Source organism: Tenrec ecaudatus, chromosome 11, assembly GCF_050624435.1.
Source record: "Tenrec ecaudatus isolate mTenEca1 chromosome 11, mTenEca1.hap1, whole genome shotgun sequence".
NCBI lineage: Eukaryota > Metazoa > Chordata > Mammalia > Afrosoricida > Tenrecidae > Tenrec > Tenrec ecaudatus.
Window position 1 is genome coordinate 69218927 of NC_134540.1, and position 17449 is coordinate 69236375.

General features: G+C 49.0%; 1 protein-coding gene across 1 annotated transcript in view; it reads right to left on the reverse strand.

Annotated features, from left to right (window-relative positions):
* The window catches only part of ACOXL (acyl-CoA oxidase like), a 360344-nt gene that overhangs the window by 175004 nt on the left and 167891 nt on the right, over positions 1-17449 (reverse strand). Inside the window, exon 11 of the mRNA XM_075562669.1 lies at positions 16998-17151. Coding sequence (XP_075418784.1) covers positions 16998-17151 — 154 coding nt within the window. The remainder of the gene's footprint in view (positions 1-16997; positions 17152-17449) is intronic.

Below are 17449 nucleotides of genomic sequence, written 5' to 3' on the forward strand. Positions count from 1 at the left end.
ATGGGATCAGGAATCAGGCATCAGAGAACAAAAAAATCACATCATTATGAATGAGGGGGAGTGTGGAGAGGGGACCCAAAGCTCATCTGCAGTCAACTGGACATCCCTTTATGGAAGGGTTGCGGGGAGGAGATGAGATGAGGCAGTCAGGGTGCAGTATAGCAATGATGAAACATACAACGTTCCTCTAGTTCTTTAATGCTTCCTCCCCGCCACTATCATGATCACAATTCTGCCTTACAAATCTAGCTAGACTAGAGGATGCACACTGGTACATATAAGAACTGGAACACAGAATCCAGGGCAGATGATCACTTCAGGACCAGTGGTGTGAGTGGCGATACTGGGAGGGTGGAGGGAAGGTGGGGTACCAATTACAAGGATCTATATATAACCTCCTCCCTGGGGGACAGACAACAGAAAAGTGGATAAAGGGAGATGTTGGACAGTGTAAGATATGACAAAATAATAATAATTTATAAATTATCAAGGGTTCACGAGGGAGGGGGAATGGGGAGGGAGGGAGAAAATGAGGAGCTGATACCAAGGGCTCAAGTAGAAGGCAAATGCTTTGAGAATGATGGTGGCAACAAATGTACAAATGTGCTTGACACGATGGAGTGTGATAAGGGTTATATGCACCCCCAATAAAATGATTTTTTTTAAAGTCCGTGACTGTAAATCTACCAAGATATCAGATTAAGGAACAAAACGGTATGATTATCTGAAGAAAATAAATTTCATAGAAAGTAAACCTCAATCCAAATAAATAATTCCATAAAAGCTAACACACGCGCGCGCGCGCCTCTTCATGGATGAAGGGTAAAATAGATCTTTATTAGTATGACGAAGTCTACCTCAAAAAACAGTCATTCCAAATGACATCCTTGCTAGCTAAACAGGAAGCACATTGTCTGACAAAAAGAGGGGGGGGGGACTGTGATTTAGGTGAAAGTTTAAGGAGCAAATCCGTTTCCCATTCAGCAATTTATGGACACTGTCTGCAGTCCCTACAACGTGCCAGCATTCCCTTTCCCACCCTGGTCTCCCTTTGCCCAGTGTGCCCCTTGCAGCCTTACAGCTTTGCTTTTGGCAAACATTCCCCTTGGGGCGCAGACAGCGGATTGTTCTGCAGGGCTCCCTGCCCCGGTGTGACTGAAAGTCTCCTGCTCTGCAGATGTTCAGGAATGGCTTCCACGGTAAGCTAGAAGTGTGTGTGTGTGTGTGGCGGGGGGGCCATGGTGTCAGGGGTTCCACTAGCCTCTATCAAGCCAGTAGGTCCGGTCTTGCAGAGTTTGAATTTTGCCCCACCTCTCTCTCCCACTCCATGTGGCACCTTCTAGTGGTTAGCTGGACACCATCTGGTTCTTCTGGCGGCCAGTTAGTGGAAGCCATCATTCATGGGATCCACGAGTTCTTTAGGTGAATTGTTGCTTTTGTCTTTTTGTTTTTTTTCACGCTTCTTAGCTCCAGAGAGAGAGAGAGAGAGACCAATAATTTTAAGGTAGATGATGGCTCCTAACTTAGATGACACAGTTGCTACTCACCAATGTAGGATATTCAACGTTGTCTCTATGCACTACAGTATGGCGATTGACCTAGCTGTACCCCCAGAGCATATTTGGCTAGGTGCCACTGGTGGCATAGTGGTTACCAGCTAGGCTGCTAACTATGAGGTTAGCAGTTTGAAACCACCAGCTGCTTCAAGGGAGACAGACTAGGCTTTCTACTCCTGTAAAGAGTAGAGTCTTGAAAACCCACACAGGCAATTCTTTCCTATCCTATAGAGTTTCTATGAGTTGGAATTGATTCAGTGGCAGTGAGGTTTTTATGTTTGTTTGGTCTTTGGAAAAGATTTTCATGACCCTGGTTGGTTGAACGGAACATGTGTTGAGCAGCTAACCACAAAGTCAATGTGAACCCATTAGCTACTGTCCAGGAGAGAGATGGAGTCACCTGCTCTTAAAGACATTCTGTCTCAGGAATGCTGGAGCGCAGTTCTACTCTGTCCCACAGAGGCGACAGAGTGAAATCAACTGGATGGCAGAGGTCCCCACCACTGTGCTCCTGTGTATGTAAACATATTCGGGAGGCCATATGAAGTACAAGGCAGCAGCAGTCAGTACTGTGACATATACAAGCCTGCAACCGCAGCCATGACAAGCAATAACGTAGGAGCAGATACGCAGGTAGTGATGTAAGCTAAACAGCAGTGAGAGGGTGTATGGGAGTCCACCCGTGGGCACGTGTAGGGTCGGCGGTGGATATTCCGACATAACTCTACTTGCAGGAACTGTTTCTGTGTGTACATTTTCTTGACTTTTTCTAATAGTTGCCCATATTTTTGTGATTAAATTATTTTCCTCAGCATTTTCCTCCAGCTTTATGTATGTTGTGAGATGTTTTGTGGATTCATTGTTATTTTTTAATGTTGCAGTATTCCGTGGTGTGTATGCACCACAGTTTATTTCTCCATTCATCTGTTGGTGGCACGTGGGCTGCTTCTACCTTCTTGCTACTGTGAATAATGCTGCAACGAGCATGAGTGTCCGTGCGTATTCACATTGCAGCTCTTATTTCTCTAAATTATACTCTAGAATGCCCAAGTCACACTAAGCCCACTGCCATCGCGTCGATGCCAACTCATAGCGACCCTATGGGGCAGGGTAAAATGGCTCCTGTGACGTTTTGAGACTGTAACTCTTTATGGGAGTAGAAAGTCCCATCTTTCTCATTCTCTTTAAATTAAAGGTCCCTGTTTATCAATCATTCTTTTAACCATTAATCACAATATCCTCACCACGTCAACAGCGTAATAAAAAAGAGGTAAATAATAGAATTACACCCATTTCCACCAATTCTATTAATATCTATGTAGGAAATCCAAAAGAATCTAAGCCAAACTATGGAAATCAATATGTTCGACAATGCTGTTTAATATAAGATTAATATGCCCAGTCCAACGGCATGTCTATCCAGCAGCCACCAAGAGGACATTTCAAACTGTGACAACAGCGACCGTAAGCACAAAGCATCTGCTCAGCTACCAAATCCCTGAGAACTGGCTCATTGTCTATTGCAGAGGGGCCTCAGCAGGTATGTTCAAGATATGGATGCTATCCCAGCTAAAAATGAATGAGCCAGGGAAGATTCTGACCCAAGTGAATGTGGGAATTCATCATTGGATTTGTGAGACCCCCACTTTGAAGTGTGGCTCACATGCGAATTCTATAACCCAACAGACAAAGTATCATCACAGATGTGGGCACAAAGAACAAGAGATGTAAACACTGGGACAATGGGCCCTACGGAAAAAACCAAACACACAGCACACACACACACACACACACACACACACAGAGTCCTGGAGTCAATGCTGACTAATATCGACCTTATAGGACAGGGTAAGCCCCTGTGAGTTTCTGAGACTCCAACTCTTCATGGGAGTAGAAAGCCCCGACTTTCTCCCTCGGAGCAGCTTTTGGTTTTGAACTGCCAACCTTGCAGATCCCAACCCAACTCATAACCATGATGCCACCAGGGCACCTATGGGGCTTATGGGAAGGAGGGGCCAAGAAGCAGAACTACCTCCTCCAGACTCCCTCCCAGTTCCTGGTTCTCAAGGGGCCTGGATTCAAGAACATAACTCTTTTCTCTCCTCAAGATGGATTTTCCTTTCTTGCCTGAGCGAGTTTATAATGACTTTCCTTCCTTATGTCCCAAAGAATCTGAGCGAAGTTAACCACAAATCCAGAAGTCACAATGTCAAGCTTCTCCGCCCCCCCCCCTCACTCCCCCCCCTTCTTGTCTTCTCAATGTGATGGGGTGAATCCTTCTGGAGTTATGAATCATCTCCAGGGAGGGTACAAGGAGGAAGATAAACAACGTACAGTAGATTTGAAATTGGCTCAGGATCGATGCCAGGTCTGTATCCATTATTTATTCGAATGTCTGCCTGCTTTCCATTTCAATGAAATTTATAATCACCTTGTTTATGCCCTTAAGAAGTTTTGGCTGAAATCTTCAAAGGAATATTGCCAATAAAATGGATTATCTTTGGGTCATTTTAGCAATCTCTCTTTTATTTATCAGCGAGACAGGTCGGTTTTACTGCCTGCTACCCTCCCACTTCAATTTGCCTGACAAGTGAGGCCCTCCTAACGTAAAACGCCCCCAAAGATGACATGCGGGGTTCCTCACAGAGCCACATGATGTTTTCCAGGGACCACAGATTAACAGCCAAAGAGGAAGGCTTGTTTAAAAGCCAGGGATTATGTTAAATGGAAGTTAAGTATAGAACAGAGATTAACACCAGAAGGCCAGCGAATAAAGTTGTCCTCTGCCCCACCCCCCTTGAAAAAAATAAAAGCATTACGTAGGGACGAGAGCCTTGGAGGCAGTAAACTAAAATTAGAACCCGCACAGCCATCAGATGGACTCCAACTGATGGGGACCCGGAGGACACGCTGGGGCTGCCCTGTGGGTCCCCGAGACCGTAACTCTTCATGGAAGTAGACATCCAGTCTTTCTCCGGAGGAGCAGCTGGGGATTCAAACTGCTGACCTTGCTGACCACAGCCCAATACCTAACCTCTTCACCACCAAGGCTCCCTGACGTTTACGCGATCTGGTAAAATCTCATTTTACCTCCATTGTAATTCTTCCATTTCTGGGAAGCCGTCTGAATAATTCCTGCTCACAGAAGTATGGGAGGGCTCCAGGTGGTAGTCCCTCGGCAGGCCCTAGACTGCACCCATCGGGGCCTCTTGGAATGTCCGGTGAGTCAAACTCGGAGACTTCCATTTAAAAAACTGATGCTGCTGATTTTACAGAAAAGTCCTTTCACATTTGAGAAATAATGTATAATTATAAGGGCGTTTGTTTTGCGCTTTCTAAATCCTTACAACCCAAACTGTCCACAGTTTGCCCAACGTTCAGAAAGTGACCCCAGGAGGAGCCCAGCATGTGGGGATTCTTCGGGAAGTCAAGAGAAAAGGAAGAGTTGGAGACCACTTGTGATCGAGGAAGACCAGAGTGGACCTTGTCGTAGATATTTAGTGTTGCCGTGATAGAAATGCCACCAGAGGGTGGCTTTAACGGACAGAAATGGATTTTGCCGTATTTTCGGATACTAGAAGTCCGAATTCCGGAGGTCACCGCTAGAGGAAGGTTTCCGCTCCCTGACGGCTCCAAGGGCAGGCCCTGGGCTCCGGCGTGTCCCTTGAAGACCTTCATGTGCTTGGCAGCTGTCTCTTTTCATCTCGTAACCAACTGACTCAAAACACCCTATCTTAATCCTGCCATATCAACCTAGGAAAGAACTCGTTCCAAAGGAGATTATAGCCACGGCTGTAGAGTGCAGGCTTGCCAACCCACCATTTGGGGGAGGGGGGGTACACAGTTCAAGCCATAGCAGGGTTTAACAAGAGGGTTTGGCTGATGAAAATTGTCCTCATCTCACTGACATGGTCCTTCACCTAGAAAGATCATAGCAGTGCTTGAACTCCAACCAGATCCTTCTCAGGAGGAGACCTGCCGGTCGGCCTTGAACATGGGCCCTACCTGATGCCAGTTACGTGGAGAAAGATGAGGCTTTCTGTCCCCATAGACAGTTAGTCTTGGAATCCACAAGGGCAGCTCTACTCTGTCCTAGACAGTCACCATGAGTTTGAATCGACTGGATGCCAGTGAGTTGATGGTGAAACCACACTCAGGCCTGTCCTGCCCCGCGGCACACAAACCCAGCCAACTAGGCCATGACCTTCAGACTGGGAATCTCCCACTGGCACGATTAGCCACACGTTCAGTCAGGCACCGGTCCGGGTTTTCTTGGCTGCGCTCCTTTGCAAGAAAGTGCATGGAGAGCAAATGACCTCTGCAGCTTTGGGCCAAGTCAGGCTGACCTACTTGCCCACTGTGAGCAACACATTCCCAGAGGGGTTCTAGACAAAGCCAAGTTTGCAGACAAATCTGACCCATTTTTATTACTTAAGAAATAGTCACTGTAAATCAAAATATTGTTCTAGATAATCAAAACCTGTTTGTCCGCATACCCGACTGTGCATAGGGCACACTGTGCTGAAAGGATTCCGTGATGGGGACAGGCATCAATCTTTCTTTGGGGCTAAGCAGCAGGGGCCAGACAGGGAGCGCTGACTACCTTACCCAGGTGGACATGGCTACTATGCTGTTCGGTGTTTGATGCTGGTTTGGAGTGTTGGTCTGGCTCACCAGCAGTTATTCTGCACTCGTAATGTGTCTGCCCTCAGAAGCCCTCACTCTTTGCTACCCGGCCGCATCCTAGGAGACCCTGGAGTGTGTGTGTGAGGGTCCAGTGAGGATGACCGGGCCACCAGTGGAAGTCAGCCAGGCCCTGTCAGGAGGGGAGCAAGTGCTTGGGGTTCAGCACGTGGACACTGTGACAGCTCTTTGGGATTCCCAGAGTTTTGTCTTGCTTATTTCAGAACCTCGGCTTTGTTTCAAGAGATGGCTGATGCCAAACACATGAAGGAGTGTTGAATTCCCCTGAGGAATGAGTCTTGGGATGGAGCCTACAGAATGACTGGGGGCCTCCGCATCACACCCGCTTTTAACTTTTTTAATCAGCAAACATTTGTAGTTGCTTCAGTGTTTTCTTACACAATCATTAAACTATAATTAATCAGTCAGAGCCCAGCTGGGTTACCTCTGCAAACAATAAGCAGCAGCCCCCTGTCCCGAAGGAGAGGAATGGGCAGAGCCTGTTTGCTGATAAACTTACCATCCTGCTGGTTTGCAGAGTTCTGCTGAGACTTGCTCCTGTTCCCCTTGCGTTCAGCTGCTTCTTTATTCGGCTGCGGTCACTTCTGCTCTTCCACATGGAGAACATTGGAATAGTAAGGGGACAGCCAGGGACCGAGATAAGACTGCTGTCCTCAGGGGCCTTGGTGGGGGGTTACTTAAAATTCTCTGTGGAGACAGGTCCTGGAGATCCAGTGAGCTCTGGAATAGGGCTTTTTCCAGTGTTGGTAGCAAGGTGGCCAATATGGAGGGTATGACTTCTGGCCATAGGTATTTAGGCGAAGGTCACACAGAAGAGCCAGCGGCGTCCTTTGCAAAGAGCCATGTCTCGCTTTTCTAGTGTTGCAGTGAGATCATTCCATAAGCTTTAAAGCACATGAATTTATTTTCTTGAAATTCTGAAGGCTACAAGCCTCCAGACCCCAAGTCAGGACCTCAGCCATACCCACTCAGTTCTTGTAGTCAGTGCCACCTATACATTGGCTGGCAGATAATCCGCACACTCCCTGCCCCCCCACCCCACTCCACCCTGTCTGTGTTTCCAAGTCGGCTGCTCGTCAGCTATGTTTATAACTTGAAGTATTTCGGTTTAGGTCACACCCCACACTCAGAAAGCCTCATTTAACACACAAAGACAACTCTATTTCCCCACTCCGTCGCATCCACACGCAGTCCTATGCGGGATTGCCACACACATTTTGAGAGGACATCCAGCGTCCACTCTCTTCCACGGAGATCTTGGATGTTCAGGTCCAAGTCACAAGGCGAGGCTTCAGCAACAACGCCACCCCGTGGAAGGGACAGCGCGAACCCGCATCAGGTTGAAATCCAGGCCCGGTTGCAGTCAGCAGGGCTTGTCAGCCAGCTTCCAGCATCAGATGCCCACAGGAGCAGCTCTACGCTGCCCGGGGGTTGCTGTGAGTTGGAATCGATTCCCTGGCAGTGAGTTTGGTTTGGGTTCCCTTGAAATGGCGAATTGCTTCCATAGTCTATGGACCATAGACCAAGGCTGCCCCTTGAACCTGAACCAGGCAGGATCGCTGATCTCTATCTGTCTGGACCAGAGGCCTGGTGGACCACAACCCAGAGCCACAAGAAGCTGGGCCCTGCTTGGGGCCTTGCAGAAAGTATGGATTCTGGCCACAGGCTTGTGGTCAGAAATTCTAATGGATCGCAGGGGGTGGTGAGGGGCAGGGAGAGAAGGGGTGGGGGAGAGAAATCTGAGATCATATCTAGGAAAGGTATGGGGAGAAGAACCAAGCATGTTTCTAGGGTGTGCGTGAGTTAAGACTGAGAGGTGAGGACGCCGAGGCTCCCAGTCTCGAGGTGCAAGGTCCCAGAGCCCTGAGAGTGGGATTACATCAGCACCCCTTCCATGATGAGGTACCCTGCTCCTCTTGTCAGAACGAAAGGCTGTGCGAGGCAGCAGGGTAACAGCCAGAGCCCCATTCTCTCTGTTCCTTCCCCAGCCAGTTCAAGAAAAATCAATCTGTGTTGGCTCAGATATGGAAAAAGAAAAGGCAATGTGTAATTATGGTTACATATCAACAGTCTTCAGAACTTGGTTGACCCCATGATTTTCTAGAGAAATAAGGTGGGAAACAAACAAAGCCAGCCAAGTTCTGAGTCACATGACCAATTAGAGTCGCTGAGTGGGAACCAAAAAAGGCTGCCATTCCCTGTGGGAAGGTGCGGGGTTTTCATGTCCAAATGAGGCCAGTTTGCTCCTCCACTGACATGACTCAGAGGAGAAGTTAACATGCAGAACTTATGTCTGCACAGAGCCAGAGGCACACGCCAGGAGCGGGCTTTGCTGGGACCCACTCTTGGTCCAGCCCCTCCCCAACTCACCGAAGAGGTTTGGGGTGAGTGATGCTAGCACGTTCCTTCTCAAGTCCCTCCACTGGAATGCGGGGGGTGGGGGGTGCGGAGGGACATCAGGGAAGCACCTCAGAGGGCTGGGAAGAAAAGGACGGCTCTGGACCTGCCTGCCAAGGGCCACCGCCGCAGGAACGTCCAGTTATTGAACTAACCACTGGACAGCTCAGCACGGCCCACTTACGGGGACTTGGAAACTGAGGCTTGGGGAGGAAGAGGCTATCTGAATGACCATTCAGATCCAAACTGTGCGCGTCCGTTAGAGGGCACGCAGCGCTTCCTGAAATGGGCAGCGGGCAGATGCTAATACACCGCAGTTTGGTAGAGGGAGGTGGAAGGTGGGCTCTGGAGCCAGACTTTTTGGTTCTGTCAAAGTCCGGCTCTGCCCCTAATTAGTAACTTAACTTTGGGCAAGTCACTTTAATCTCTTTGACCTTGGCTCCTCGTGTGTAAAGTAGGGTTAAGGAGCCCCCTGGGTGAAGAGAAGAGGCTAAGACTCAGCTGCTAACCAAAAGGCGAGAGGTGCCAACCAACCAGGTGTCCCATGTGCCAAATCGCTGGCAGTCTCTTTCTACCAAGATTACAGCTGGGGAGGCGCTATGGATCCGTTCTACTCCGTCTCCTACGCTCACAATCAAAGTAAGACTTGGGAAAAGAACTTCCAAAGGCACCTGCCCACAGGGAACGCTCAACCACTCATTTCAAACCCCAATGAAATGCAGAGGCCTGTCACTGCGAGCCAGGGCGCCCTAGTGGCCGTGCCCCTGGATCCACTCTGGCTGGTTTGGGGAAACGTTGCTCGTTGCATCAAGACAGAGAATCAGTAGGGAAGGCAGGTCAGAGGTATTAGAAACATTGGTAAAAATGGATCTCTTTACTCAAGAGTAAGACCTATATCCAAGGGTGGGCTGCAAAGTGGTCTCCTTCCTCCAGACAACTGCTGACACAGTGACACTGAGCCACACCCCTAGGGAAAGCTTCCCAGGGACCCCAGTCCAATCCCCTCCTCTCCCTCCCACCTCCCCCTCCTCCTAATCCACCACCAGCACCGCCGCCGCCGTACATCACGGTGGGCTTTGAAATTAGGCAGCCTTGGTAAACTGGGTGTTCAGACAAGTTCAACCACCCCGAGCCTCAGTTTCCTTATCTGCAAAATGGAATAACCAAAGTAGCCACCTCACAGGTGTGGTCTCTGGTACATAACCACATAGGTCCTTTTGATGAATTAACCCATTTTTCCTTATGGAGTGACCTTCTTTACCTTTGGCAATATGGCTTGTTCTGAAATTCACTTTGTCTAATTTGGAGAAAGCCTCTAGAAGTGCATCCCCTCTGTGATTTGTTATATACGGAGATATATACAGACAAAAAATGTGCATACGCAGACCTAACGGTCCACCTACACGTGCACTATTAAACACATCCACACATCCACATCTACCTGTGCAAGCACACACACCTATTTTGAGCTTGTTTTTACTACTGTTATGAACGTGTGTGTGTAGCACATCCCAAAGTTCCCTTCTATTGTGCTCTCTGCAGCGTCTTTCTTTACCTCGGTCTAGTGGTGCTGACTTCAGCCGTCCTTGAGATCACCTACAGGCAACTGCTACCTAGAAAGGGATCCTGCTTTCCTCTCGCTGCCATTCTGGTGACCAGCACACAACTCTGCTTTCTGCGTTTATATCTATTCATTTTTAATAGTGGGGCTGTACAATCTTTGTGAATGTCTGGTTTCACTTAGCATAGCCTCCTCCAGATTCATCCATGTTATAAGATGTTTCACAGGCGCCTCGTTATTTTTTTATAGTTGTGTAATACTCAGGACTTCGAATCAAATTGAACGCAGTTATGGCTGATGTAGTGAAACCAGAACAGGTCCAAATTTGTAAAATAAGCAAGGACTAGAAAGAGAACCAGAACAGGGAAACTATCAACTAGCATCTGAGTGCTAGCATGGGGGACTTGGACAAGGTGCTGAGGGGCCGTTCAGCAGCCTGATACCGAGACTGGATGGCTGCTAGACTGCGGAGCATGACATACCTCCAGAGTGGGGCAGCTGCCTATCATCTTTGAACCGAGCACAATCGTTGCCCACTCTGTCGATCAAGAGATGTGTTTGCTACGAAACATGCACACTCTCCTTGTTTTCTAAGGAGAAAAATTATGTTTCTACCAGTAATTTTTAAGGTATATTGATTTTTAATTTTTTAAAATACTTTTATTGGGGGCTCTTACATCTCTTATTATAATCCATGCATGCATCCAGTGTGTCAAGCACATTTGCACATATGCCACCATCATCATTTTCAAAGCCTTCTCTTCCCACTTGCGCCCCTGATATCAGCTTCCCATTACTTCCCCTTCCTCCCCCTCCCACCCTTCCTCACAAACCCTTGATAAGTTATAGATTATTTTTTCCATATCTTACATCGTCCTCCATCGCCCCTCACCCACTTTCCTGGTATTTTAAAATACAAATAAAACTCTTACAGCCTAGTTTTGCACATCTGTTATATTGTTCTTACTTAGTTTTAACCGCATGAAATAATCAACTGCCTTTCAGTGCATCCTTTCTTATACTTCAAACTGTGATTAGGGCAGCAAATGAGTTGTTAAATTATTTTAATGCCGCCACTGTGCGTGCATGTGTATGTGCGCACATGCACGTGTGCACGCAGAGGAAGAGGGAGCCCTGGTAGCTGTGTGGTAAGCGCTGAACTGCCGACCGCCAGGTTAGTCACTCCCAGAGAGCAAGAGAGGTGAGGATGTCTGCTCCCATAAAGATGTGCAGCCAGGGAAACCCTGGAGGATCACTGTGAGTCAGAATTGACACAGTGGCAGTGGGTTTGGGCTTATCTATTGATATGCCACACTTCGGCTCTTTCAAACAGGAGGATAAATGTGATGTCTGTCTTTCCATCTTGCGCAGAAGCAGAAGCCTCTGATCTTATTTTTACTGAAATTTAGCTCTTCCTAGTCCCATGCTTACTGTGTACAGCATGCCCCTCGCATTGCAGGGAATAGTATCACCCGGCATGGCGTACACTGCTTAATACACATCACAAACACTCTGTGTATTTTTCATGTAATGATCTGACTTTTAAAGATTAAAAAAAATGAAATCTCCTGTATTCTAGCATCATGCACAAAAAAATCCTGGCAGGTGATCAGGTGATGTCAGAAAGGTAGCGATAGTGAGAAAAGTTAAAGCTTAGGACAAAAGAAGTTAAAAGGAAAAAGAAAAACAGATTACTTAACTCCGAAGGTTCACTTCTTGGCACCTTGCACCCATTCCACCGCTAGGCCTGGTCTGTAAGCGATGGCGCATTTCCCTTGCGGCGGTCAGCCTTACCAGCCACAGACAGCGAGCACTGGCCAGACTCCTGTAGAAGAGGTGTCTAACCTAAGGCTTTCACATCATTTCTTGACCGAGCATGATCCCGCCATTAACATTGCTCACCACGTGCGTCAGAAACATGCACTTGAGGCCAGAAAGAATCTCAGAATCCAAAATCTGTCACAGAGCATTTCAAGAGCACGGAGATCATGGACTCTCACCCACACAAACTCTGGGGGCCACGGACCACGTCTCGGGCCCTTCTCTTTAGACCCGAGGGAGGCCGAGCTGACACTTTCTAAATGTCAGTGCTGAGGAGACACGGAGTGACCTCTAACTGTTTTCCACCTTCAAATACTAAATCTGAATCCTCGAAGAGCCAAAGTAGAAACTTTCCAGTGAAAACAAGATGTTGGTCTCAGCAGAAGTCAGCCCGCAGCCCGGGCTGGAAAACACATCTCTTGGAATTCCACAACAGACTCCGTCTGTTGACCTGTGTGCTCTCAACGATAACAGGGCCCCTTCCGTTTGATCAGTGAGTCCGGGGCCATGTTTTGCAAACTGGAGCCTATGACACAGCACTGGGTGATAAGATCAAGTTAATGCATCAGAACGCGCTTAAAAAAATAAAGACGCAAAATAAGTAGAAACTAGGAGAGCCTGTTACAAAAGTAGAAAATACAGGAACTTCATGGAATTTCTTTGTTCAGTTTTATATATGTGTGTCTACAGATATTGCCTTGGAAAGTTGTGTTTGTTTGTTTTTACTTTGGGTCATGATCAAAAGAATTTGAAAGCCATTGGTGCAGATCTTTTGAAGCATTCTGTGTTCAACTGCTGGTGGGAAGGGAATTTAGTACACGATTGTTGACAGTAGCAATACCATTTAAGTTTTTGATCTCAAGGCACCGATCACAGGTATGCAAAAGAAAAGAAAAAATAGTAGGCACTAGATGTTTTTTCTATAGTATTGCTAATAAAGAAAAAAGGCCTGGCCGAAGGAATTGGTTCCATAAATAGGGTACATCCATGTGACGGATTTAAAAATCCAGCCCTTTGGAGTCAATTCCAACCACGACAGCTCCAGGTTTCAAGCTGAGAACTGCTCCTCCACAGGGCTTTCTGGGCTTGAATTCTAATGGAAGCAGACCACCAAGCCTTTCCACAACAGTACCACTGGGTGTGTGTGAACCGCCAGCCTTTAGGTTAGAAGTTGAAAATAAATGATGTGTGCCCCCCCAGGGGCCTTAAATAAATGGTATATAGGAGATGTTAGTAAACTGCAGAATAAAAAATGTCTATATCAAACTCTTGGGGAAATGGGGTGGTGGTGGTAAAATCTGAGACAAGCCAGGTAACACCTAGAAAGAAGATACCCGTTGCGGAGAAGGATAATTTCGGAATATATGAGAGGGCTTCCAAGGTTCATGGGGGGGGGTATAATTATAAAATAATGGCATTTTTCCACGGACTTTGTTGAAGTTCTCTAGTAGTTACTTTCTTCTTTGTGATTCTCTATATTTTCAAAAATTTCCACAAAGAATATGCATCACTGAATAACTGGAAACAATAATACACTGAATGTGATTTCACCTAAGCTTTATCAGCAAAGAGCCCGCCTTCCTACCAGATGCTCACCTCAGGCAGCACCAACTACTCCTAAAACCGAGTGACTGAGATAAACAGCATTTCACAGAGCCACACACTTAGAGAAGCGGTAAAAAGTTAAGGGACAAACAGGCTCATATGTTAATAAACTGTATTATCATGACTTCCCATCCTAACCTGCTTCTCAAAGCCCTTTCTTCAATATTAGATACATGGACATCAAAATTTGTTCCCAACCAATGAGTTGTCAAGATGGACCCCTGTGAGCTCAGGAAGTAATCATGGCTTGGGCCCAGCCCATGCTTGCTCCAGTGCCCCACGCATGCTCACACCTCCATCCTGTGTGACGGTAGCCCCTGCCCAGCAGGCCCTCCAGCCCCCTCCTGGAAGGCTCTTGATCACTCTTTAGCTTGCTAAAGCCACCCTGCTCAGGGACCCTTCCCAGACCCCCCCTGGGTCTTGTCCGCCTCGGCCACTGCACAGGGCTTTACACCTGCATCAGCCTGGTATGAGGACAAGCGGAAAGAGAACACATAGTGTGTCCTTTTTCTCCCAAGCCCCAGGGTGAAGGCACATCAAGGGGCACCCATGGCTGCTTTGTGAGCACACGGGTCGATGTTTCATGCTCACTCCTTCAGATCATGTGACCCTCACAACCTCCGCAATGCCTGCAGCTCCCAGTTTGTATGTAGGGAAACTGAGGCACTACAGAGGGGAGTACCTTGCACAACGTCATATCCATAGTGGTTGGTTCCAAAGAACAGAAAATGTGTGTTTGAATACATTTTAGGGGCAGGATCTGCAGGCTTCAAAGGAGGTGCTCTTCAGTGTCCTCCCGGCAGCCCCCAGACTCACCACTCCTAGCGCCCTCCCCCCAGAAAAAGACCCACACGTGACAATCTAAATGTAAAGCAATTAGAAGATGTTCATGTCTTCTTTCAACAACTACTGTGTCTCAACAAATAGCTCTGTGCTAGGTGCTGGGTGTAAATGGGAGGAGGAGGAAGAGGAGGAGGAGGAGGACAGGAACATAAATGAAAATCCAGGCCCTTGTACTCAGGTAGCTGAGAAGTTGCTGGGGAGCAAAGCCTTATGGGACCACAGGACCCCCTGGGGTTGTAGCCCACATCCTAGCAAGCTGAAGCACTGCCTTCCAGAAAGTCCCAGGACCAAAAACAAACTCACTGCCATTGAGTTCATCCTGACTCACAGTGACCCTATAAGGTGGAGGAGAACTGCTGGTGTGAGTTTCCAAGGCTGTAACACTTTGTGGGAATAGAAAACCTCATCTTTCTCCCTTGGAGCTGCTTGGTGGTTTCAAACTGCTGATCTTGTGGTTAGTAGCCCAATGCATAACCACTGGGACACCTGTCTCTTCTACAAAGAGGAAGGGCTGGCCCTGGGAAGTCAATGAGCGTAGGATCAGGCAGCACTGCAGGGTGGTAGGGCGGGGGCTATTTGTTCTGGGCAACAGTCCCTTGAGGGTCAGGGTTGAGCATGGAAGAACACAGGCTCTCCCAGAATGGAGCACAGGGGCCAGGACCTTGGCCCTGGAGGCAGCAAGGGAAGGCAAGAAGGCCGGGGGTCATAGCAGCCCCCGAAATATGCACCGGGAAATGGGACGCAGAAGGAAGAGTGGAAGAGGAGGCAGCGCATGGTTAGTTGTGAATGGACTCTCGGATAGAGTCCATGTCTACATGATCTGAGTTATCTCAGTACCCTGAGTCATGACCAAGCAAGCCCTTCCCCCGTGTGGCTTCTCCCTGCCTCAGGAGTGGCTTCCTGTCTGACCTCCCACCTGACCTGAGCCTTCTTGCTCTTCCCAGAAATCCCTGGGCGCTCTTCTCAGAGGCTGCCAGCACACACATCTGAAGGGACTGCTACTGCCCTGGAGCTGCAGGGGGGTGCCCAGCTCTCCGACAGGGGCCTCCTGATTCGCCAGGCCACTGAGGAAAGGCATGCTGAGCCACTGCTCGGGGCTGTCTCGTGGGTTGGTCCAAGGAGCCCCGACTGTCACTTTATTTCCCATTCTCTCTGTTTCCCGTGTAGATGCCACATTGCATGACTCCAGGGGCAAAGCAAGCTGGCCGGACCACCACCAAGGCCCCCCTTCCCAAGCCGGTCACCATGAGCACAGCTCTCCATGGCCATCTGAAGATAACTTCTCACCCCAAAGTCCCAGGGTGCCCACGGAGGAAAGCAAGCATTGTGCCTTCCGTGGGCCTCCACCCTGTCCCAAGCCAGCTTTCTGAGTGAGCCAGCTGGGGGGCAGCCCCTGTTTCCATCTGTGTTGCTCAAGTACCACAAAGAAACCTCCCAGCGTCTGCTCAGCGCTCAGGGGGCCTTGTCTCAGCCCTCTCTCAGTCCTCCGCACCCTTCCGCCCGGCCCTGAGGCAGCCAGGCCTGTCTGCTGACTGCCACACATCCTCCCCCGGTACTTTCCCCGGCTGCCCTTGACTGACTCTTGATCCCTGCTCCACTGACAGCAAAAACTCCTCACCTTCTCTTCTGGTTTACACCGGCTACTTTCAGGCTAATATTCAGCTGCATTCAGAATGTGAATTCAGGCTAAAGGCCGGACAGGATCCCTCCATCCACCCTTGTTCAGGCTGAGTCCTCAGTAGCCATTGCTATCGGCCAGTGACGTTTCCCAGGCTTCCAAGGTCAGGCTCTGTAAGTCACCATGCGGGGTTCCCAGCTAGGGCTGGTGCCTGTGGTCCTGCTGTGTCACCAAGCCACAGGGCCACCGGTCCCACAGGTCCTGCCTGCTAGACAATGTTGGGTTCCCCTTCTCACTATTTCAGGAGCCCCGCAAGAGACAGAAGCCCCCAGCATCTGGCAGGCGCCTCTTCCCTCAGGGAAAACTACCAGCTGCTACCAGATTTGCCCTCAACCCGCCAGTGGTTCACAGGGGCTTTCTCATGCCCTGAACCCCCTCACCCACCATCCAGCCTGAGCCCTAGAACCCAGACCAGGTGATCTCTCCACCTGGCACTTCCTTCTGTTCTGTTCTCCTTCCTCAAGGGGACGGAGCACCTGAGGTCGGATCTTCGCCTCTCCCCAACAGGGTCACCGGCTGGGGCAGAGCTCTGATCACGAGAACCCCTTATGGGGCATCCTCTTCTAGGGTGTCAACCACCACCACCATCACAGATGCTATTTGCTGTGGGCTTCCATGGGCCGGCACTGCAAACTGCATGCTTTAAAAGACTTTCTCGCCACCAGTCCTGACAGTATTGCGTGAGAGAGACACAACGAGATGACAAGACTGAGTCGTACACTGAGTCACTGGAGCTCATGCCCCACCTCCAGGGGTGCTGCCCCATGTTGCTCCCTCCCAGAAGCTCTAGTGCCTCTTGGGTCCCCAGGGGGCCGTCCAGCCTGGAGCTCACCATGCCTCCGGTGCACTCTCGGCAGTCCTGCAAACAGCTGAGGTTCTCCCAGGTGCTGTAGGCCTTCAGACCGGCCACCAAAGCTTGCAGGGAGCGACTGTTGCTGAGCACCTTCCCCTGGAAGATGTCCTCACCCAGGAGGGCCCCAGCATACCTGTGAGAAAAAACACAGATGTGGATGGATGCAGCAGCACACCAAGACATGTCGACATCAAAGAAGTCAATCTCCATCTGGCTCTCTGCTCTGCAAGCCTGCAGAAATCTCCAGCCTCCTGCCTGATTTAGACTTGCCAATCTCCACAATTACATGAACTGATCCCTTGAAGGCAAAACCACTCTCTCTTTCTCTCTCACTGTTTCTTTAGGCAAACCTAAGATAAATCCTTCAAAGCTGTCACCACGAACCCTATTCAGAGTGGCAACCCTGAGCCTTCACCTCACCATCTTCCTCT